Source organism: Dysidea avara, chromosome 5 (assembly GCF_963678975.1).
Source record: "Dysidea avara chromosome 5, odDysAvar1.4, whole genome shotgun sequence".
In the NCBI taxonomy this organism is placed as follows: domain Eukaryota; kingdom Metazoa; phylum Porifera; class Demospongiae; order Dictyoceratida; family Dysideidae; genus Dysidea; species Dysidea avara.
The window spans coordinates 37,371,731-37,395,103 of NC_089276.1; the positions used below are offsets into that span (position 1 = coordinate 37,371,731).

The window sequence follows — 23,373 nt, forward strand, 5'->3', positions numbered from 1 at the left end:
TGATAGCCAAAACTTTTACTAAAATCAGATTTTTTTGTAAAAAAGTCTACATAATTCCATTGACCATTCAGATAAAAGTCTGACCATATATGGTACTATAATGAGTCAGGGATGTGGTGGTGTGGTTGAGGAGGAGGAGGAGGAGGATACTGTGGCTCACATTAAGACATGTTTGGTTTGTGTAGGTCACTTCATATCATAAGCATAGCTGATATACACCTTGTGTTCTTTTTTTTGCAATTCACTGTGGCTGATTAGAATAACTATCAGATACCTTATATGGATATACAGTCATGGTCAGTTATTCTCTAGGACTGTGTGATAATAGAATTTTTGCCTCAACATCATGATTATCACGAACAAATACCAATATAAATTTATTTACTATACATGGTTAATTGCCTATTTAGCTAGTATCTGCATGGCACCTGGTTTTTAGAAGTATCACAACATCAACTTGTTAATAGAGCCATACCAAGGTACTGGGTTGATAGTTTGACAAGTGAGTTAATAAGCATATTTTTGAGTGATAAATCGATTTTGGCCTGACAATGAATAATTAAATCAAAAGGAGTATGGCTCCTCCACAAAAAAAGAAGGGGACCTATCCTGGATCCACATTTGAACCGAAAAGCAAGGCACAGAGGTCAGGCAGTCATTGAACCTCCAAAAAGCACATGCTACTGTCATTGTGGCATAATACAGTCAAGAGTTCATAATTTATATTATGAACTCTTGATGTAGTGGTCAATACGTATGATGCCTTTTATCCTTACTGTTGAAACAGGTGAGAAGGCAAGCAGACTAAAAATTACAGTTTGGTTGGTTTTAAGGCAGTATTCATTTTCTGTAAGCATTTTATTATTTTTATTGCTGGCCCTGTTGTTAGTAATACCAACACTCTTGCTTTTCATTGTATAAGGTGTTCTACGTATGATGGTTTTTAGAGGTGGAATTTTAGAGGCTTGCATCATTTTTGGGGATTCCTAATTCATTGGGGAGCCTGAACGAGCCCCACACTAGCGAGAATCTCGTACATACATTCAACAGTGTCACAGATTTCAGGCACTAACCAGACAAGAGTCTTGTAAATCATGCCATATTTGGTTATACATATGCATTTGACAGTGTCATGGATTTCTGGCACTAGTTAGAGTCATGTAAATCTTTCCATATTTGGTTGTACATATGCTCGACAGTGTTACAAAATTTGCAACACTAGTGAGAGTCTCGTAGATCACTCAATATTCCTTATCTTTTTGTGCATCATCCAAATGGACGACGTGGATGATAGAGCTGAATTGCTCCGTCACCATCACAGAGAGCTTATTAATAGATTGTGAATGGAAAGAGAAGCACCAGAAGAAGCAGAATTGAGAAGAGCAAGAAGAAGGGAATGCGACAGACGTAACAGACAAACAGAAATGCCGGAGCTACAAGACAATGGCACGACAGGCACAAAAGAGATCACAACACATTACAACAGTGAAGAGCAGTTTACAATGCTAATCCCCAACAAGACATTCAAAGTAGTAGTGGTACTCAAATAGATCAACACTGCACAGTTTTTAATCAACCAAGTGTCATTGCTAAAATTACATCATTTCATGCACACATGGATTCATTGCAATTATTTGTGAAGTGTGTCAGAAATACATAGCTAGCTACATATTTACTAGCCACAATCTTGCTCAAATTTGCTCATTCTTCTCTACCTACAAAATACCAAAACACAACATATCATTCATATAACTAATCTTTGCTCATGTACAAACCTTCAGTATTATTGCCGTATTATCTTACATATGTAATAAGGTAAAGAACATGTTCACAACTTCTGCAAATCTTGGCCATTACCGTCACTTTCAGGCTAAACTTCTTGACCAGGTGGCCGCTGCAATAAGAATAAATGGAAACACAGAATAGACTTTCCTCTATTTCTCTGTGCACCATGGATACATGGAACTATTTTGATGACAAGGATGGTATTATACAATATAGTGAATAATAGGGACTAAGATAACAACCGGTACAAATTGTTACAGAGATGAAAGCTTTGAATGTGATAAAACATTCATTATTTTGACGTAACAAATGTATCAAGTTTTGTTTTTCTTCCGTGCAATAGGGAAACCAATTAATTAATGTAACTACTAATCACTCATGGCTTCGTAAGATGCAAATAAAAAAAAATTCAAGAGCTAATAATGCGAAGTGTCTTAAGAAATCACTACTTTATACTTTATATAATTAGTAATGCTCGGTATGTACTGTATTGGGGCCATATTGTTGCACATAGTGAATTTCCTGACCTTGTTAAACATGTACGTATGTAGCTGAACATAAGAATGAATGGAAAAAAGCACAGTGTGTGTACGATCCTCTGTGCATCATGGGTACATGTGCATATGTTAATGGGAATGATGGCATGGGGAAGAAACCATTGTGCTGGCTTAGCCTTTCAATGGTGCCACTGCTTTCAATTTGGATAAACATGTAGGTACCAAGGTTAAGGAGAACGAATAGTAGACAATTGTTTGAAACAATCAGTGTAAACCTACAATGACTTTATTTATTGTACAGTATAATGGTAATTAATATTCGGTAGGAATCATGGAGGTTTGAGCTTTCTTGCTCAAAAATATCACCCAGAACCTGCCTCACTTTTCCTTCACAACAGCTTGGCAGTAGGTTAGGCATGACCAAGCCCAAAAATGGTCCCAAACCTTTCCAGCAAGTTTCTGTGAAATGCAAGTTTCTAAAAAAAAATTGAATTTTCTGCCAGCTGACTGCTCCAGCCAAGCGTGACTCGACAATGGGTAGGGCTACGGGCTTGATTTCTTCACTGTTCGACATTGCTTCATCCTGAGATGTACTTTTTCACCAACTGCACTATGTACAATGCACTCATCATGGACTGACCTTTGTTCTCCTTTGTGTTCCAGTTCTTTTTGCTGACCACACAAGGTGTCAAGTCACGGTGGTGCAATATGGCTTCCCTACGGCTGTGCAGCAGTGTTGACTGTAATATTATAGTTATGCTAAATGCCTGTATTTTCCATCGCAAGTGGATTGATTGCAGAGTCACTTCTTGGACTGTTCTTTGTTTGTAATGCTGTGTAATGGGTGAAACATGAAACAATGGCCACTTCACTTTCAGTATTTGATTGTTGGGGCCCGTGCTCAGACGTGAAATTAATTTATGGCATGCCTGGTGCCATCTGCAGTATATGTGGATTCAATAATCAAAAAAACATCCTAATATGAGGTTACTATCCTTAAAACAAATGACGTACGTAATTGTGTTATTAAAAGAAAAGTTTCTCCTTTTTGTGCTTTTAATTCCCAATCCAACTTAAAATTCTTAATTTTTCTTCTACTTATTTATTATTTATATTATTGAAAGACTAAGCCAACACAAGATTTCTCTCCCACACCATACATCATTCCCTTATTAACGCACACTTATCCATGGTGTACAGAGGATTATACACAAATTGTGTTTTTTGTCTCAAGGTCTGTAATGATTAATGAAACTATTAGTATGAATATTTGTTTTTCATTCGTTCAAAAATTGTTTTTAAAATATTTATCAGGAAACTAATTACCTCAAAGTAATCATTCCTGCTGTAAACTGTCATTTTAAAGTAACAATGATAGTTATATGACTTCATTGCTAATAGCCGATTGTTTGTTGTGCCCTGTGATAATATTCTCCGGCATGTGTACTAATCAGTGAACGAGTATCCCATAGTGTAGCAGTGATTGTCTGTTTTGATATGTGTACTCGGTGAACAATAGGAACTAAAATAACAACAGGTACAAATTGTTACAAAGATGAAAGCTCTCTGAATGTACGTGCATGGTAAAACATTCATTGTTTTGACTTTAAAAAATTTTGTTTTTTCTTCTCTTCTGTGGCAACAAGGAAACCGATTAATCAGTGGTAACTACACGTCACAAATGTGATTCATACGGTGCTAAGTAATTTCAAGAGCTACATAGTTGGAAAATGTCTTAAGACATCTACTTTACAATTCTTATAGTAATGTATTTATTATCATAAATACTTATGTGAATGTATAGCTAAGTGTACACTTGTCGTTACTTTCACCTTCAAACCACACAAGCAAGCAGGTACACAGCTGATTCAGAAATATGTAAGAATACAACAAACTGAATGTACATACGATCCTCTGTGCACCATGGGTACTTAACACATGTAGTTGTGACATTTGGTCAATTCATGATTTATCCGTGCAAAAGAAGACCAACTTGTAATAGTTACAGAAAAAGCTTGTCCCATACAATACTATACATTCACCTAGTCGACATATGACCATCATTATGCTACTTAGTACATAATGCTGTAAGCTTTATTGTGTTTCACCTTAAAAATTTGCCAAACTTTTCCACTCCAAAGTCCTACCACAGCAAATTTCAAGTTTCCTTCTGCCAAACTTACCTGTTATATGATAACTAAAGTTCAGATATGCAATTTTTAATAATGACATCATTTGAATCTATGCTTTGTACATCTCATTGTAATGTATCATCACAGTTCTCTTTTACTAGTTTCATTCTCAACAGACATATCATTCTTCAAATCAGTGAACATGTATCCAATGATTGTCTATTCGTTCTGTTTTGATGTGTGTATTCAGTATAGTCAGTAAACTATGGGAACTAAGATAATATCAGGTACAAATTGTTACAAAGATGAAAGCTTTGAAGTTACAGGTATGTACATGACAAACATATCAATTTTTCCCATGCAACAAGGAAACTGATTAATTGACGATACACGTTAAATAAACCATCAAGAAAGTGCCATTCTTTAAGACGTGTTATCTGTAATGTATAATTCATCTAACGTTGAATCATCTGATTTACTCTAAGCCACACATGTGGTTTTGTAGACTCATAATTTCATTATCCCTTCACTACAGCCCACTAGCTACTGTACAGTATGTTTATAAGTTATTGATGTCTTTGGTGTGATAATCAAAGTAAACAACGAAGGTGTAGTTGTCATGTGTTGTTTACACTACACTCAACTGTGCATGATAGCTGGTCATGTTTGTAGTGTACCTTGTTGATGTTTTAGAGTAATCGTTGTTCCATGTGTAGTCGACTGTCAGGTGACTGTATTATCCTTTATGTCATACACAAATTGTTGTCAACATAACTCTGACAGTCGTTACTTAGTTTCTTTTCACTACCTGCATCAAACTCAAAAACTGTCAATGAAATGTCTAGAGGTGTACCGATAATCGGATCGGCTATAATATCGGCCACCAATATGGCAATTTTTACCAATATCGGTATCGGTACAGAACAGCAGGAGGACCGATATCGCTACCGATATTTATACAGTAGCAATAGTTTGTACATAAACGGATTGTGCATTGGTTTTCTACATTATTCATGTGGCTCTCCAGTGGCTTATTGTTCACTCTGAAACAAGCGCTACGCTACGAGAAGCCATATAAATACACGTGATTCTACTGTCTGTTGCTGGAAAGCTTATCACAGACACAGTCTTTATAAATGAAGCAGTTATAGAGTAGCTACCTTGTAATAAAAAGAAAGGTCACAGGATAACCAAGGAAACTTGCTGTCACAGTACCAGCGTTCTCACAAATCATTAGAATGCAGAAATATCCATATAAGGCTTCATGGTAGTATACATAAAAATGTTTGTGGGTGCCTAATTGTCTGGATTGCAAAATAGAAACCCAAGCTGTGTACCACCACAGGCAGAGTATAGCAATGAATACATGCACATGTTGTTGTAGGGTAGGTAAATGTACACTTTTAACTATAATGCAAATATCGGATTGACTATCGGTTATTGGCCTCTTTTGGTGGCACCAATATCGGATATCGGTACATGCCAAAAACCCATATCGGTACACCTCTAGAAATGTCTGATGTGTTTATGTGAATTAATTTAATTTGCTACACTATTAGGTAAGTGAAATATTTCATCCACAGTATGGCTTGCCGCACAATAGTGGGCTACAGAGACTATACAATTATACAATGATTTTATCATGTGTTTCTTGATTTTTATTTTTGTCTCTCTCTGCATAAAACTACAACTCCCACTACTTTTACACCTGATGCATGTACACTTACAATTTTACTATGCTGGGTTTGTACCACCACCACTGTTTGGCTATAACTATTGAATACATTTAGAGATGCTGTAGGTATAAAACGAAGTGGTGAGGCTTTGCTGGAATAGCTGGGAGCTGTTTGGAAACTGCCAACGACTTTCATCATCTCTGGTACACATGAAGATACTTTCTGACTACTGTCCGCATGACTGTGCAAGATGGTGTCAGGGAATCGACCAGCCAGGTCCTTCAGCTCGGGATTCTCCAGCTCATCTAAGCTTCCAGCTCATCTAAGCTTCCAGCTCATCCTTCTCTCAGCAAACCAGCTCACACACACACTATAGCAATTGCAAGCTTGAGGCGTTAACAGTTCTCACCCCTCTTGGAATAGCCTTTTTTACATCTATACAGGTCATACACAACAGCCTCTTGCTGTGATCAATAAACAATTAGAACATATGGCTATACATATCAGCCTTCTGCTGTGACCAATAGAAAAAAAGAATTGGAGAGTACCAAGAACTTACCTAATGGTAAAACCCACGTCATTCTACTCTTTGGGATGGTTCCCAGGCGGATTTTTCTATGTTAACAATAAACCCAGCCTTTTATAATCCTGTTTAACTCTTTTGTTGCTTCTACTGCTCCTTTTACTGCTATCATCCCATCATCCAAATAAATAACTTCTTTCAAGCCTCTGCTGCACCAGCATCTTACCAGAGGTCTCATTAACTTAGTAAAAAGGTAGCAGGCTGTGGACAACCCAAATGGGAAGACCTAAATAGTAGTTATACGGGTACAATGTGGAGTCTATGAAATTTATAAACCCGAAGGCCCAGGTTGCAGTGCACGAGATAAGCGAGGGCACTACTAAGGGCCTGAGGGTTTATAAATTTCATAGACTCCACATTGTGCCCATATAGCTGCTTTAGACTCTATTTCACGTATCCACGGCTGTTTCTGCTGTAGGCTCGGCAAAAGCGACTGGTTTTCTTGCAATAATACTAGCGCCATGGCAACTATGCGTCCTCACGTGACAAAATAATGGCGTTCGTTAAATCACTGCACGTGAACAATGTATAGCGATATAAACTTAGATTTTGAGCATGCGTTATATTGTGCCTGAAGGCGTGGAGTATATTAGAAAACAAGGTGGAGTATATGAGATTTATTACCCACCTAAAACAGCCTAAATGGAGTCTAAATAATAATTCACTATACCATCCACAGTGTTGGGAGTAACGCGTTACGTAATATTATTACTTTTGTGGTAACAAAGTAATATAACGAAATACGCTATAAAAACAGGTAATATAAGGCAAGCTACTTTACTTACAAATGTAACGCGTTACCTAAGTAATATAGTTACTGTAACGAGTCTAATATTGCATAATATTATTACTAAAAGTAACGAAGTTACTAATCTCGTTAGTTATCCTCTGAGTAATGCCTAGCCACAACGAAGTAACGAGGCCTACTGAATGAAGCTTATTCACCAGCTTCTTACTTATAACCAAAATTTACATATTGTCCAACAACGCAATCATGTCACGTGATAAGGTGGTAGTTTCACACGTGACAGCTTAAGGCTGTGGACACAAAGTAATATAATATGTAATATTATTACAGTTACTTTATTTTATGGGTAATATATAACTGTAACTAAATAGTTCAGTTGCAAGTAATATGTAACTAGTTACTTTTACAAAGTAACTTGCCCAACACTGACCATCCAGATATCCCAGCGGAATTCAAGGAACTGATATTTCCCATGCCATACATCAACATGATGGTACCCAGACTTCAAATCAAACTTAAACAGGTACTGGCCTTGTTCAAACATTAGCGCAGGTCCTCATTTAAAACTCAAGACATACAGAAACTGGTTCAGGTATGTCAGGTTCAGGACCAGGCACAGCTTGCCTTGTGGGTTACCAAGGGACTACACACTACTGGTATTGATTCTATTCTCATCACACATCAGTTTGTTATCAATTTCTGCACTGCATCATTTACAAACTCACTATACAATTCCATGGATTTGTGGTTCTGCTGGGAATAAAAGGAAGGGACAAATTTAGGCAGTATACAGTAACCATTCTCTATACAATATATGATAGGGGGGAGGGGCTTGTAAGATCTCACACCAAAAGTTAATAATCTGTGTAAGCCTATCTGACACTTGTGCTGGAAGTGTACTGAAGCATCTTCAACTTCCCAAAACTTAGAAAGGTCATGTGTCTCAGAATTACCCTGACTCTCAGATCTAAAGGTATCAGGCCTCGCAAAGGTATCCATAATCTCAATTGTGCTTTGTAGGTTATGTACACATTCTATACTATAAGTACATCAAACTCAGTGATACATTCATCAATGTGTGATTCAGCAATGCTGCTATCAACACCTTGTACTGGCTTGACTCAGCAGTAACATATGTTGTATCAGCGCTGTGCTGATAAAAAGGGTACTGTCTACCTTTGGCAGGGCATATTTTTTCCAAATGACCACCACATGTGAAACATGGGCCCAACACCCTTTGCCTGGCCTGCCTCTGGGACATTAAAGAATAAGTAGTTTTTGGGAGTGGTAGTGGTGCCTCTCTCCTTACACTACGTTGATCTTCAATATCTGCCTTTATTGTCTTCCCTAACATTTGAACACTGTGAAGCTCACATTCCTCCATCACTTGTGCCAAAACGTATAGATCATTAGTAGTATGAATTTGTCTATGAAGTCTTCATTTTGCAGAGCACAATTATTAATCTGCTTTATATTCTCCATTCCAAAATCTGAGATGAGGCTTGCTTCCTATAAAGAGGATATGAAGTATGGATCCTCTAGATGCAGCACCTTAGCTAAACTCAATGGGTGATGGCTAATAAGATTCCTTTGCATCTCAAGTAGTAACTTGTTCAGGGTTCTTTGTGTAAAAATCTCCATGACAATCTCCAAATCTCTTTGTTCACTGTTGGCTAGCAACCAGCAGTGTCCCAGGAGTCATAATATTGCCTGCCATAACTGTAGGGGTTGACCCCAGCTTCCTCCTCCTCTAGGTCTTCTGTTATAGATCTCTATCTCCTTAAAATCCCACTTGGCATCCTTTTCCGCTCTACGAAGTTGCTTCTCGTTATCACTATTGTCTGCCAGGGGGTCAGGCTGATAGTGATGAACTGCCCCCCATCCATAGTCGGAGCGGTCAGCCACTTGTATGTGCTTCTGACGTGTTTTTAATGTGAATGCACCTTCCTCAAGGTAATCCACTGCTTTCTTCAGTGACTCCTTCTCTTCAGTATCCACTAAGCATGATGATCTAATTCCTTTTGGGCTGACTAAATTGAATCCTGCACTCCTGTGTTGAGGTTGTATTGTATCTCCATTCCTTTCTTGTGGAATTGGTAGGATGACCGGTTCAACTGAGATCCCTGGCAATTCTCTCCTGCACAGAGGTAACCTCGCGCTTGAAGTCGGCAATTGACAAAGTAATCTTGTCGTCCATATTGCGACGTGTGTTGCAGAGTTCTTCCATAAGTCGTTGCTTGCTAATTCACTGCATTCAAACACCAGAAAAGACACAAAGGAACCAAGCCATTGTTTGACGTATAATACAACCAGAAGCTCACAAGCATCACAAGTTGCCTTGTGGTGCTTGTGAGCTCCTCAGTGATACAACTTCTAGCTGAATATCAACAGCACTGCGAGCTATTGGCCTGCACTAAAGCATGTGGGAAACTATGCTTTATTGCCCACAAAGAGTGCTTTATTGCACCGCAAAGAGTGCTTTATTGTACGAATAAAGCACTCTTTGTGGACAATAAAGTACTGTTTGCCCTAAAGTGTACTTTTTGAAAGTTAAAGTACACTTTTCCTTTGATCTCGCCCACATAATCTATAATTGTCTTAAATTTTGTGTCACCTGTGTTATTTATCATTATTGTTGATGTAGTGGTTCTTTATTTTCCTTTCTACACTTCATGTTTATAAACTATATATGTATCTGAGACTTTGTTAAAAGCATAACTTATGATTTTCACAGAAGTCATGAAAGAGTTTTGTCTGCACTAGTTATGTGTATAGTCCATAAATAAAGATAGTGTTAATACTGGCAGACATGTAGGTGTGTATGTGTCATGAACTAGATACTCCATGACACTACTACATGTAGGTGTGTGTGTGTGTGTGTGTGTGTGTGTGTGTGTGCACGCACGTGTGTGTGTGTGCACGTGTGTGTGTGTGTACGTGTGTGTGTGTGTGCACATGTGTGTGTGTGCACGTGTGTGTGTGTGTGTACGTGTGTGTGTGTGTGCACATGTGTGTGTGTGCACGTGTGTGTGTGTGCACGTGTGTGTGTGTGCACGTGTGTGTGTGTGTGTGTGTGTGTGTGTGTGTGTGTGTGCACGTGTGTGTGTGTGTGTGTGTGTGTGTGTGTGTGCACGTGTGTGTGTGTGTGTGTGTGTGTGCACGTGTGTGTGTGTGTGTGCACGTGTGTGTGTGTGTGCACGTGTGTGTGTGTGTGCACGTGTGTGTGTGTGTGTACATGTGTGTGTGTGCACGTGTGTGTGTGTGTGTGTGTACACATGTGTGTGTGTGTGTGTGCACGTGTGTGTACATGTGTGTGTGTGCACGTGTGTGTGTGTGTATGTGTGCACGTGTGTGTGTGTGTGTGTGTGTGTGTGTGCACGTGTGTGTGTGTGTGTGTGTGCACGTGTGTGTGTGTGTGTGTGTGTGCACGTGTGTATGTGTGTGTGTGTGCACGTGTGTGTGTGTGTGTGTGTGTGTGTGTGTGTGTGTGTGTGTGTGTGCACGTGTGTGTGTGCACGTGTGTGTGTGTGTGTGTGTGTGTGTGTGTGTGTGTGTGTGTGTGCACGTGTGTGTGTGTGTGTGTGTGTGTACACGTGTGTGTGTGTGTGTACACGTGTGTGTGTGTGTGTGTGTGTACACGTGTGTGTGTGTGTGTGTGTGTTCAGTTTGTACTTAGTATATTTCAAATGAAATGGATTAAACTTCAGATTCCAGTATGAAGTACTCTGGGGAATGTACATAGATTATAATACAATAAAGTATATATGATGAGAACAGAAGGACAGTGCTAAACTTAGTGTTGCCGTTTAACTTTTAAAGAGCATATAAATTTACTAGCATAGTTATCCATATAAAGGCATGAGCTGATATGGGGGTCTGTACTTTAAATTTCACATGTATAACAGTGTTGTGTTCAGTAGGTACACTCAGATCTTGTATACTAGCAGACTATTGTGTCCACAGTTAAACTGGCTTGCTTTACCGAAACATGAAAGAACTTGAGAAAACGAGACCATATCAAGAAGTGCCATATATGGTTTGTGTGTCTCGCAAATAATAAGGATTTCCTGAAATATTCCCTGCCTGCCGGCCTGCTATAAACCAAGAAATGCTGGTACCTCTATACAAGTCTTGCGATAGTATTTTTTTACCACAACACTAAAGCATTAGCAATTTAAGTTCTGGTGCCCAGAATGAACTTAGTGGCTAATATTCAAAGTCTCACTCTAAATGGTAGAACTATAGGTACTGTAGAATTTCATGAATAGCATTGCAGATTTTTGTGATTTAATTTCTGAGTACCTCAATATAATAATTTATTTACAAGTGCAAAAAATTCCCTCATAGGTAAAGTGAAATTTGTTCTTTTGAAGTTAAAACATCTAGACATGAATTACATCCTGTTAGTGGCTAATGTTAACAAGAAGAGGTGATCTTATATGAGGAACAACTCAGGAAAATGAAACCAGTATAATGGACACAAGACTAGCCTTATTTACGTTGTCATTCAGTAGACAGCATATAACCTGATGTTGTACAAATGTTGGTGTTATATGTTGCTGTCTGTTATATGTTGCTGGCTGTTATATGTTGCTGGCTGTTATATGTTGCTGGCTGTTATATGTTGCTGGCTGTTATATGTTGCTGGCTGTTATATGTTGCTGGCTGTTTTGTAGTGTATATCTGTAAGACTTTTAGCAAGCAAAACGACCCTATTTGCTTGCTTTCTGTGTAATAGTTATACTTTAGTACAGAAAACTAGTTTTTCTTTATTTTATCTACTCGTAATAACTATGACAGATGAGTCCAATTCCATAACATGCGATGTGAATCGACACAGGACACAAACAAATACAATGGTAAGTGCATACGTTTTGTATCCTGCAGTTTGACAAAAGTCTCACATATTAATTAACATCACATACTGTCAGGGCTTGATGTACCAGTTCAATACTACCAAAAACAAGGTTGGTTTCTTATTTATATTTTTTGTAGGAACCTCTGATATCTCTACTGTAACTGATATTATATGACGACATATATTTCTCTGACATGATATTATATCATTAAAAGCTAAACTGTACCTAGGCCACTCAACATATTATATGGCTATAAATTTACTGTACCAGATACCACCCACTCATTCAGTTGCTCACTTATAGCTAGCTGGAGAAATATTGACACTTGTTTCTGGTGTTAATTTATGTACCATCAACATTGTTACAACATTACTAACAGCCTGTTTACACTACAGTTCGCTCTGGATGAGATCGATTCAGTTCGATCCAGATCGATTTTTTAGCACCGTTTATACTACGAAGGCCAAACCTGCTCCAATCACCAAAAAAACTTAAACCCACAATCATAATTTTCATCGAAGTAGAGATTGTTGATGGAGTTAAAGGATTTGTGTGCTCTGTTATCATAAGGTTAGTAGGCACGATAAAGTTTTCAGTGTTGGGCGACACCCTCTCAATTCTATGGAGTCGGTTAACTGTTCATTCACATGCGTACCTGTTTGTTTTTGAGTCCTTTTGTTGTGCTTGAGGCTGTCCTTCCGTATCGTCCCCTAAATACTTCGCTGTTGCTTCATTTCGTCTTTACAGTCACCATTTTAGCTGTAGTTCTCCGTATCTTTATCCCACTTAATAGAGCCAAATCGAATTGCAGGTTCGCAACTGTTTATACTGGGTGAGTAGAGTGAACTATATAGTTCAAACCAGACCCACATCCCTAGCAGGTCCATTTCAGAGCGGTTCGACACGGTTCGGTTCGATACGGTACGCGTTTACAGTGACTTGGAAATCGCTCTGATTTGAGTTAGTTTGAACTGGATAGCTAGTGTAAATGGGCTGTTATAGTTGCTAAGTGTTATTGTATACATAACAATGGTATTGTTTAGTACATGACAACATTGTTGGTCAAATAAGTCTTGAACCCTTACACCAGTCACTTATAAAAATCATTTTCCTTCATTGTCCTCTTCACTATAAGTGATCTTGTTAGTATTGACTAGTAACAAGTTGTCAATTAGCTAACTGATAGTTGCCGGTGCTCTGTATATACAATAAGTACAAGACCATATATGGAGATGTAGGATGTGTAATATCGTTCGATAGCTCTATAGCACACTGTGGTCATTAGTAGTGAGTGATGTCCCAATGGTTTCTGTTAGTGGATGGGGTTAATGGTATGTTATAGTGTGTGGTAGGTCAGATGACACTGGCCTCACTCTCATGTCATCTGTAGTGTAGTGACATCAGTTGTGCCAGACCCTGTGTCCTATTTCCTGTCCCACTGTAGGGCTTTAAGTAGTGACATTAGCAGGTATGATTTAAAGTCATTAAAGTATAATCATTTAGTAGTAAAATATTCAAAAACTCCAGTCACAGTTGTGGATGTAAAGTTGGTCACAGCCCTTGCTGAGTGAGACTTAAGTTAGCAATAATTACTATAGTGATGTAATGTATATAGCCTTTAGTTCTATTAGCCAGGTTGATACAAGGTAGCTGCAATCCTTTAAATGGATTTAAAATTCTTATTCACTACCCATCAATGTTTAATATCAACGGATTATTGTTAAATCAATGATATCCAATTTGGAGCACAAGTGTGATCGTCTATGTCTAACAATTCATTGAACAAATGTACTAGTCAGCTAATAGTCATACTAACTACATTCATGTGTGAATGTCTAAGGTGTTCCTGCTCAGTTGGTGACAGGTGTAGTGACTAAATCAAGTTGCTATTTCTGACCATAATTCTATCAGTGATCCACCAACTATCTGCTATCATATGACCAGTCTGTGTGTGTTAGACTACCAATGAAATTAATACTTTATTGTGGCTTCTAACTTAATACAAGACTTGGTAATTTGTTAGCACTTATTATTAATCAACTATCACAAGTTATCCAGTGTAAGGTGTATGATATGATAATATGTAGTGATTATAGTATTAGCTTCATTTTTATTTTTTTGATTAACCTGGTGTTGTTTAATGCAATCCTTTTGTTGACCACTAACGAATTTCATCCCCAAGTATTTGCACTGGCCTCTAATGTTTTACCAATAATTCAGCCACATGGTTGGTTACTATGGTGATGTACAGTCAGTGGATGACTACTGTGTTGACATAGTGCTGGGCCTGGATTGTGATGTAAGTAAGTAGTCATGTAGAAGTAAGGCTAGAACTGGCTCATACTTGTAATGGCCACTTGAAAGATGTACCAAAGGGAAAGAGTATATATAATTTGCCAAATTCAGCCAGTACATACAACGAGCCTTTACTGATTTTCTATCGCAAAGCGTTCACTGTTTGCTAATTGAGACTATACATACATTCCAAGTCCAATCTAAAGATGTGTCCCTTTTTTTACCCTTACGATGAATGGGACAAGTTAAACCATATAAGGTTTGTGAAGTGTTTGACCTCATTATTTATCCTGCTAGAATCCTGTCAATATTGGCAACTGAGGTAAGGTATAATAGAGATGTATACTAAATGAAATAGTGACGTGGCTATTGTAATTAAGTACTGGAAGTTGCTTCTCCACATCAATGACTATATCAGTGTTGTGTTAGCTCTTTTTAACTAATTGTTGAAACACTTTATCCAAGCAAGAATGTGAATCCTTCAAAGACTAAGTGCAGGTCCCGGTTACTTCTCAGTCTTTTATCACTACCCTTCTTGTCATGACCTTTTCATCTCCTCCCAGAGCTCCTGACTGAGTATTGGTTGTATGCTCTGAGAATGACAGAGCTGAGTAGCAGCTACTTTTAATACCACAATGACATAAACATTCTCACAAAAGCCCGACCATACAAAGGGATGTGGTGGTGTGGTAGAGGAGGAGGAGGATGCTGTCGCTCACATTAGGACATGTTTGGTTTTCATATCATAACCATATAATTGTACTTTACACCTTGTGTGTTCCTCGTGCAGTGCACTATGGCTGATTAGAATAACTATCCAATGTATTCTGTAGGCCTGTAAATTTTTGCCTGTGTGCATACACTATCACAATTATCACGAGCAAATAAACTATTTTACTCTATAAGCCACACTTGTGGTTTTGCCAGTAGACTCACAATTTGATTACCCCATCATTTATAGCCCACTATCCACTACATGATGTTTGTTATTTAGTTATATGTGACCGGATTTGCGAAAAGGTACCTTTTTCACACACAAAATTTGACCCATTTTTTGAACTTTGAAGTATCATAGCTTTTTTATCTTTGATTATAATTGCCTGGAATTTTCCATGAGAGCAGCTAAAGTATATGGCTACATTTTGATACCAAGAGCAAGTGAATCAGTATAAGGAGTCAAGTGTTAAATCACTTTGTTTGCTGGCATGTAAAATGTGTGGAAAAGGTACCTTTTCGCAAATCCGGTCACATATTATAATATTGATGTTTTTGGTAAAGCAAACAACGAGGGTGTAGTTGTCATGTGTTGTTTACACTACAATCAGTTATGATACTCAACTGTGCATGATAACTGGTCATGTTTGGAGTGTACCTTGTTGATGTTTTAGAGTAATTGTTGTTCCATGTGTGGACTATGGTCAACTGTCAAGTGATTGTACTATCCGTATATGTCGTTCATCCATGTACAAATCATTGTTAGTATAGCTTAAACTGTCGTTACTTATTCATTGTTTCTTTTCCCTAGCTGTATCAAACTTTAGGCTGCCTCATAAACTTGCAATGAAATAGTTGATGTGTTTGTGTGAATACATTTAATTTGCTACACATAAAAGGATATGTGAAATAATTCATCCACAGTATGGCTTGATGGATGAAATGGTTGGCCATAACTACAATTTCAAGTTGTTCTTACACAATGATATTATCATGCAGTTCTGCATATTTTTTTTGTCTTTCTGTGTGTGTTATTGTTAAACTACTGAAGGGAACCAAGCCATTGTTTGACCTATAATACAACCAGGAGCTCACAAGAACTACCACAATGTGCCTTGTGGTGCTCCTCAGTGGTACAACCTCTAGCTGAAATTACAAGGTGTATGGCTAAGTGGATGCAGTATCCATACAAGTTTGTGCACTGCATGTTGATGTTAGCTAATCACATTTTGAGTAATTGTATAGCAATTATTATTTTTATTAGGTTGTGTACATTCTTCTATACACTGTAGATCGCGATGTACATGGAACAGAGAGCTTCCCTACCTCAGCCACTGTTCAGATCAGCACTCAATTACTACTCAACAATGTCTGACCAACTGGACCCATAAATGTGTGATTGTTGAATTTTAATTTTTGAGTCACGTGACAAAACACAATAATAATTATTTTAAAACGACAAAAGATAAGCGGTACTAGTATATGGCTTCCTCCCGTGTATTTCACGTGATTTGTTGTATATACTTAGCTGTACCTCTGTTGTGGTCTTATTCTGACAGGGACTAGCTACGAGGATGTTCTGCAAGCTAGTAACGATCATGGTGATAGCCGCTACAGGATTGTTCCGATTAGGTGACACTCATTTTGCACTTACCTACCCAAGAGCCAGATATCCAGATTACGATTTCTTGGACAATGTGAGAACGGGAGGACCATGCGGTGTTCCAAATGGTAAGCTTTGCGTAATCAATGCAGCTACAGGTTCCAGCTGCGTATACGTAGCTGCTACTACTAGCTGTAATGAGTTTCCGAGTTAGCCGCTAGCTAGTATTCTAGTGATCACATACTATTTTGTTTGTTTGTTTGTGTAGAGGACGATGCGGAAGTGACCGTATTACCTGCCGGCAGCACCATCAATATCACTTTCTACGTAGCCTATCCTCACAGGGTGAGCTAACATCGTATTAATTAGCGGAATTTCTTTGCATGGGGTGCACCATTGTGGATTAACAATGATTGTGTGGTGTATATCTGTCATCCGTGTAATAAGTGATCATGACGAAACTTTAGCTGTGCACACTCTACGATTTAGTTTACACCCAACTAGCTAGACTCAGCACTGTTGTGTAACTTTTAATACAATGCTTGCATGCGTGACTAAATTGTGAATAACGTTGTCAGCTAGCTAGCCAATCAGCCAAGTGGTTTGCATGTCTGATTTGGCAAATTGGCCTGAGAGAGATATGTGCAGGAAAGCGTATTCATTTTTGTAGAGCAGTTTAGCTAATGTGTGACTTGGACAAACCATTTATTTTGGCCTGTGGTCCAAATATTGTCTATGGAGACAGTTTTGTTTTCCTTTTGTCATGTTATATGTTATAATCCTGGTAGTGTTGTAAACAAGAGTCAGCATGTGAAAAGAAAGAGATATTTGTATTGCAAGAGATATTATTTATTTTGTATTGCAAATGATATTTCGCTATAAGGCTAAAGTGTGTGAAGACCAGTGCGAGTCAGTCTTGATAAAACAATGGCCACGACAGCTGACTGGTTGTACTTTAGTATATTAATTCTTTCACTATCAATATTGATGGTTATATAGGGTGGCATCCAAGTGAACATATTAGAGAGGAATGGATCACTGGCACATCAATTAACTGCAGGCAGTTGGGTCGGTGGAACTGATAGCACGTAAGCGTTGTGTGGTGTGTATATGTGCATGCATGATAAGATTGTGCTGTGAATCCATTAAACATTTAGAAAACCAATTATAATATTGTTGGCATTTCTTTTCCTTTAGTGCTACTGCACAAGAGATCACCCTGCCAGCTAATTACACTTGTGATCGCTGCACACTGCAACTGCTGAGACAAGCTAGAGAATGGTCAGCTGGTAATTCACAGTATATATTCTGGAGTTGTGCTGAAGTGTCCATACAAGAAGGTTAGTCACCTCTTCCTGTTTAACATACAGGAATCATACCAAATATGTTCTTCATATTAATCACTTAGTTTATCTTCATAATTTATCTTATTTCCTTATATAGTATTAGTATACATGCCTGTGTTTAGTAAGGCCACCCCCATTCATCCTGTTCATTTTACACAATAGATGATGTGTGTAACAATAACACCTGCTCTGGCCATGGACAATGTGTCAATGGAGCGTGTGTCTGTGACCGACTGTACAGCGGTAGTGTGTGCCAGTACAAAGGTATGTGTGTTCATGAGTATTGTGTATATAACAAGCAAGTTGACATAGTGTATGGTAGTGTAGATGGGTTGTTTTGACTTCTTTAACAAGCATGTTTGCAGTAGTGGTAGTAGTCAGTCCCTAGTGTTCATGTGCTCAGCTGTGTCTAGTTGTTGTCTCCAAGCTGTGACCTTGAGTTTGTTCAATACAGTTGTGTTCTTTCAGATGACTGTCTGGATGATAGTGACTGCAGTAATAATGGTCAATGTATCAACATCCTCTCCACTAACTATCCTACCCGTCAATGCTTCTGTAATCCTGGCTATTTTGGAAGAGATTGCTCCAGATGTAAGTGCACATGACCCCTGTTAATTACAAGTGGGCTTGTTAACCACTGCCGTGCTACACCCTTGTTAAATTAAATGATCACAATGTATTTAACTGTCATATGACTCAAGTGTTGATGGTTGTGTTTTTTCTTTACAGTTTCTGGGCTGTCTGATGCTGTGATTAGGCCGGAAGACTATTCAATATTCCGTCAACTGTCTCCAAGGCTTAGCCTGTATGCCAGGCTGATCACAGAGAATGTGAGATTAGTTACTATGTACTATACAGTGTGTTAGTTGTATTGTTTGTAGAATCAACAAGAGGTGGAGGTAGCACTGCGTCTGAATGGGACCAGTTGGGTTGGGTTTGGTGTTAGACCAACACGAATCCCTGGTAACTGTCGAGCTAATTCACCCGGATTGTTTCCATTCAATGGATGTCAGTATAGTGTTATATTGTGTGATCTGTAGCTACACAATATTGCATTGCCACAGATCGTGTGTCAGATGCCATCCCACAATCGACTGCTGAACCAGAACCAGAGCCAACTAGTACTGCAGAACCTGAACCAGAGCCCAGTCCAACCTCCGAACCAGAACCCGAGCCTGAACCTAGCTCAGAACCTGAGCCTGAGCCTGAACCAAGTTCAGAACCTGAACCAGAACCAGAGCCAAGCTCCACTCCAGAACCTGAACCAGAGCCCAGTCCAACTTCTGAACCAGAGCCTGAGCCCGAGCCAACTTCTGAACCAGAGCCAGAGCCAGAACCTGAGCCAACTTCTGAACCAGAGCCTGAGCCCGAGCCAACTTCTGAACCAGAGCCAGAACCTGAGCCAACTTCTGAACCAGAGCCTGAACCAGAATCAACCTCAGAACCTGAACCAGAGCCCGAGACAACTTCCGAACCTGAGCCAGAACCTGAACCTGAACCAGAGCCAAGTAAGACATCTAATTGTTAGTGATCACAATGTTACCTATACTACTACAGATAATGCTAACCTTCACCCAATGGACTGTGTTGATGTGGTGGTGGGTGCTGCCCGAGGAAGCCGTAGCAGGATCCTGGACTACTACACCAGGGACCGGTCCACTCCCAGAACTGATGACTTTTATGGTGGAGTGGACAGCTTGACAGGAGCAGTAGGAATGGAACGTGATGGTATGACCTACATCAAGTTCAGGAGACGTCTAGATGGTAAGATCATGTAATAGATGCAGTGTTGTTGTATTATGTGTTGTCCACTAGCTGATGATGTTGCTGATCATCCTATCAATAATGAACTGACTCATGTGATATGGGCATTTGGTCAAGTCTTCCCTGACTATTTCCATCGTCCTTTCTCTGGAATCGAAGTCGGCACAGCCCAGAATGACAGGTTTTATCAAGAGGATGAGCTGAAATATCACGGAACAAGGGACAGGGGTGCCACTGGTATCAACTTCTTCGGTAAGATCAATGGTTGCTTACACTAATAGTGTAATTATCTGTTTGTTTATCCACTGTAGAGCGTGATATGGCACCTCAAAGTAAGTGATTAAATGAATACTTCCAAGCCTATTGTAAGGTGGAATCCTTCAAAAATATAGACACCTCAATATTTAGACCCCTAAAATCAGGACACGTCACCTTATTAAGTGCATTTATAAAGGCACCTCTTTTGCTAAGGATGCTTCAGGATTTCCTTTATAGGGATTCCACTGTAGAGGCTGCTAGTAATAATACAACAGAGCACTTGTTCACTGCTGAGTATGTATTAGAATGGTATACCATTGTAGATGACTGTATGGGAACATGGAGTACTGGCTGTAATGCTACTGGTGGAAATTGCTTGTACAAAGCGACGTGGATGGTACTTGGTGATGCTAACAGTGTGTTCTTTGCTGTTCAGGCTCGCACAGCCGGGTGGGTTGGCATTGGATTCTCTGAGAACAATAGGATGGTACGTGATCCATTGACTCCCACTAATGTGCATCCATTACATGTGAAGTGATATCATTTAATGATGTACTGACACATGCTGTGTACTTGTTTTGTTAGATGGACAGTGACGTTGTTGTGGGAGCAGCGAACGGTGAAAGCTTCTTTGTCACTGACAGGTAAGGTGGCAGGCTAAGTAACCTGTTAATGTGGACACTTGAGGACACCTACATAATCCAGACACTTAGTTAAGGTCCCAAAGTATCCCTTAGTACATAAATCAAGGCACCTTACACCTTGATAATCAGGACACCTTGATAATCAGGACACCTTGATAATCAGGATACTATTGGTTGGTCCCAAGGTGTCCATATCACACAACTCCCTCTGTATACAACATGTATCATGTTGCTAATAACTGTTCATCTATATTGGTATATTTTTAGATATGCTCAAGGACGATCTGAGCCACCAATTGATGACAACTCACAACTAACACAGATGATGGCCATGAACAGAGATGGCATGATGATGATGCAGTTCATGAGACCTATTGTTACTAATGATGCTGAGGTAGGCATTGTATACAGTGAACACAACGTGCGTGTGAAGTATCACGTGTTTGTCTAGGACTTTTCTTTAGACGAATGTCGCAACTTCATATTTGGTTGGGGTGGCCAGTTTGATGTGGAGTCGCAGTCGATCCAGTATCACCCTACCACACCAATAGTCTCCAATACTCCAATATGTCTACCTGAACGCAGGATGTGTCCAGGTAATAAGAACTACACCCTGCATACCTCCATTACACCAAACGATATTCATTACTGGTCTTCCTTGATAGCCCCCATCATATGACCAGTCTTTGTAGGGAAATCCTGTATCAAATTACATTTCAATGGTCAGGGACAGTTGGCTACAAAACAGAGGCCTTATAACTGTTTAGGTGGATTGGCCGCTGTCATTAACAAATTAGCCTCACCTCACTGGTGTTACTACTCACCCATTATAACTACAGAATACTATTATTGATATTATTGAGGGATTGTTGGTTCCTGCCCACTTGTACCAGCTAACTGAAGCCTGATATATAGTCCATTTTAAGGTGACATCTTTTGCACTATCAAATATTCACACAATCGTGAATGTGACACTAATAAAATTAACATGCTCTCACTCAATGACTTATAAACATGTAACACCAACCCTATAATTTCCATAATTAATATCACTGGGGACCATGGGATGGCTTCTCTGTAGTCGAGTTTGTATTGGTGTCCATACAAAATTGTATTTGTTAACCTTATGTTAGAGTTAAAGCACAGCCGCGCGTGTGTACGGAAAATACAGTATGAGGGGGTGTGTCAAGTACCGAGTACTGTATTTTTTTGTACATACAAGCAAGGCGGTGCTTTAAGTGTTATATTGTACTTCCTGGTCACGTCTGGCTCGGAGCGATTTTCTCTAGTACTCAAACTACTGCAATTTTCGGTGATAAGGATATCAGTAAGTGGTCATATAATCTATTTCTAGTCGTAGAACGAACCAATAGGATTAGTTTGGCTAGTTTTAGTGATTTACAATGTCACGAACGTGATCAGTCGTGCTGTCTTAGTGGAGTCGTTTTAAAAGCTTCGTGATCAGACAATCAGTAAATGTTTATACAATCTATTCCTAGCCATAGAACGAACTCGTAGGATTAGTTTGGCTGGTTTTAGTGATTTACAGAGTTGTTTACGTAACATTCCACAAATAAATTCTCCGCATGACTGCACTGTATTTCCCCAATTAAGCGCATAAGTGTACTGTATTTGCCAAATTAGCTGCATAACTGTACTGTATGACTCATACAGTACAGTTATGCAGTTGATTAGTACTGTATGGAGAATATGATACGCGGCGTCGCTTTGATCCTCCCACGCAAAGTACAATATATAGTAAAAATAAATGGTATTATTGCTTAGTAATTCAAAAACTTATTGTGCGTGAGTGAATTTAAGGTGAGTGTAACACATTCTTTAGACATTGTAGATAGGTATGGGGTATCACATTTAGGGCACATACCATATTTACTTGGTTAAACTGTTACATTAGTTAGCAAAATCAATATGGTGACTTTGATGTTCAAAAACATTGTTGAAGTCTTTTTTATTTTCAAAATCGATCATGGCACTACTCAAAGGCTACTATTGAAGGTGCAGTGTTTCACAAGTAAATACAGATGGATACTTATAAGGCCATTTTACTAATAAGGATATTAACAGAGTCCCAAGGTGTCCAAAATAGCACGGTCTTGTATTACATTATATTGTGTATTGTTTATAGGGACTAACCCACCTCCTGAGATAACCATCAATGGTGGTAATCCGTTTGGCACTGTTGGTAACCCAACACAAACACCCCCTGGCAATGGTAACGGCCAGACTGGTGGTGGAGGAGCAACCTCCATCACTGCATTCTACAGTATAGTTGTGTTCGGACTTCTTCTTGTCTTGATGTTGTAAGAGTGAAACTAACAATATTTTTATAATTATTGACGCCTTGTATACCCTACCTACACCACATGAACAGAACTGCTTGTGAATTTATTTATGAATTATGTACATGATGTTATCAATTGCTTTCTATTAAACTTAGTGATATATGCT

At 38.9% G+C, this 23,373-nt stretch overlaps 2 protein-coding genes across 7 annotated transcripts in view; both read left to right on the forward strand.

The window, feature by feature from the left end:
* LOC136256024 (uncharacterized) overlaps positions 1-16,733 on the forward strand; it is a 30,632-nt gene extending 13,899 nt beyond the window's left edge. For 2 of the 6 annotated variants that reach the window (XM_066048935.1, XM_066048938.1), the window contains exon 5: positions 16,582-16,733. In XM_066048935.1, the coding sequence (XP_065905007.1) occupies positions 16,582-16,680 (99 nt within the window). In that variant the 3' untranslated portion in view covers positions 16,681-16,733. Of the gene's footprint in view, positions 1-12,212; positions 12,281-16,100; positions 16,482-16,581 lie in introns of all 6 variants that reach the window. The other 4 variants (XR_010701282.1, XR_010701284.1, XR_010701283.1 and 1 more) reach the window with 4 other exon arrangements.
* Positions 16,734-16,794: 61 nt separating this feature from the next.
* On the forward strand, positions 16,795-23,338 carry LOC136256025 (uncharacterized). The gene is made up of 17 exons (XM_066048939.1): positions 16,795-17,020; positions 17,161-17,237; positions 17,892-17,980; positions 18,090-18,232; positions 18,401-18,502; positions 18,707-18,829; positions 18,968-19,068; positions 19,120-19,246; positions 19,303-19,746; positions 19,796-20,002; positions 20,054-20,254; positions 20,314-20,334; positions 20,584-20,747; positions 20,846-20,904; positions 21,172-21,298; positions 21,356-21,500; positions 23,051-23,338. The coding sequence occupies exons 1-17, from the start codon at positions 16,864-16,866 to the stop codon at positions 23,227-23,229; spliced, it is 2,466 nt and encodes an 821-aa protein (XP_065905011.1). The 5' UTR covers positions 16,795-16,863; the 3' UTR covers positions 23,230-23,338.
* Positions 23,339-23,373: the final 35 nt, after the last annotated feature.

Bases quoted from the DNA above. Each gene is read 5' to 3' on its own strand.
- LOC136256025 (XM_066048939.1), top strand. From the start codon at position 16,864: ATGTTCTGCAAGCTAGTAACGATCATGGTGATAGCCGCTACAGGATTG. The intron at 19,747-19,795 runs GTAAGACATCTA...ATACTACTACAG, and splicing joins TGAACCTGAACCAGAGCCAA to ATAATGCTAACCTTCACCCA. The intron at 20,255-20,313 runs GTAAGATCAATG...TATCCACTGTAG, and splicing joins CACTGGTATCAACTTCTTCG to AGCGTGATATGGCACCTCAA.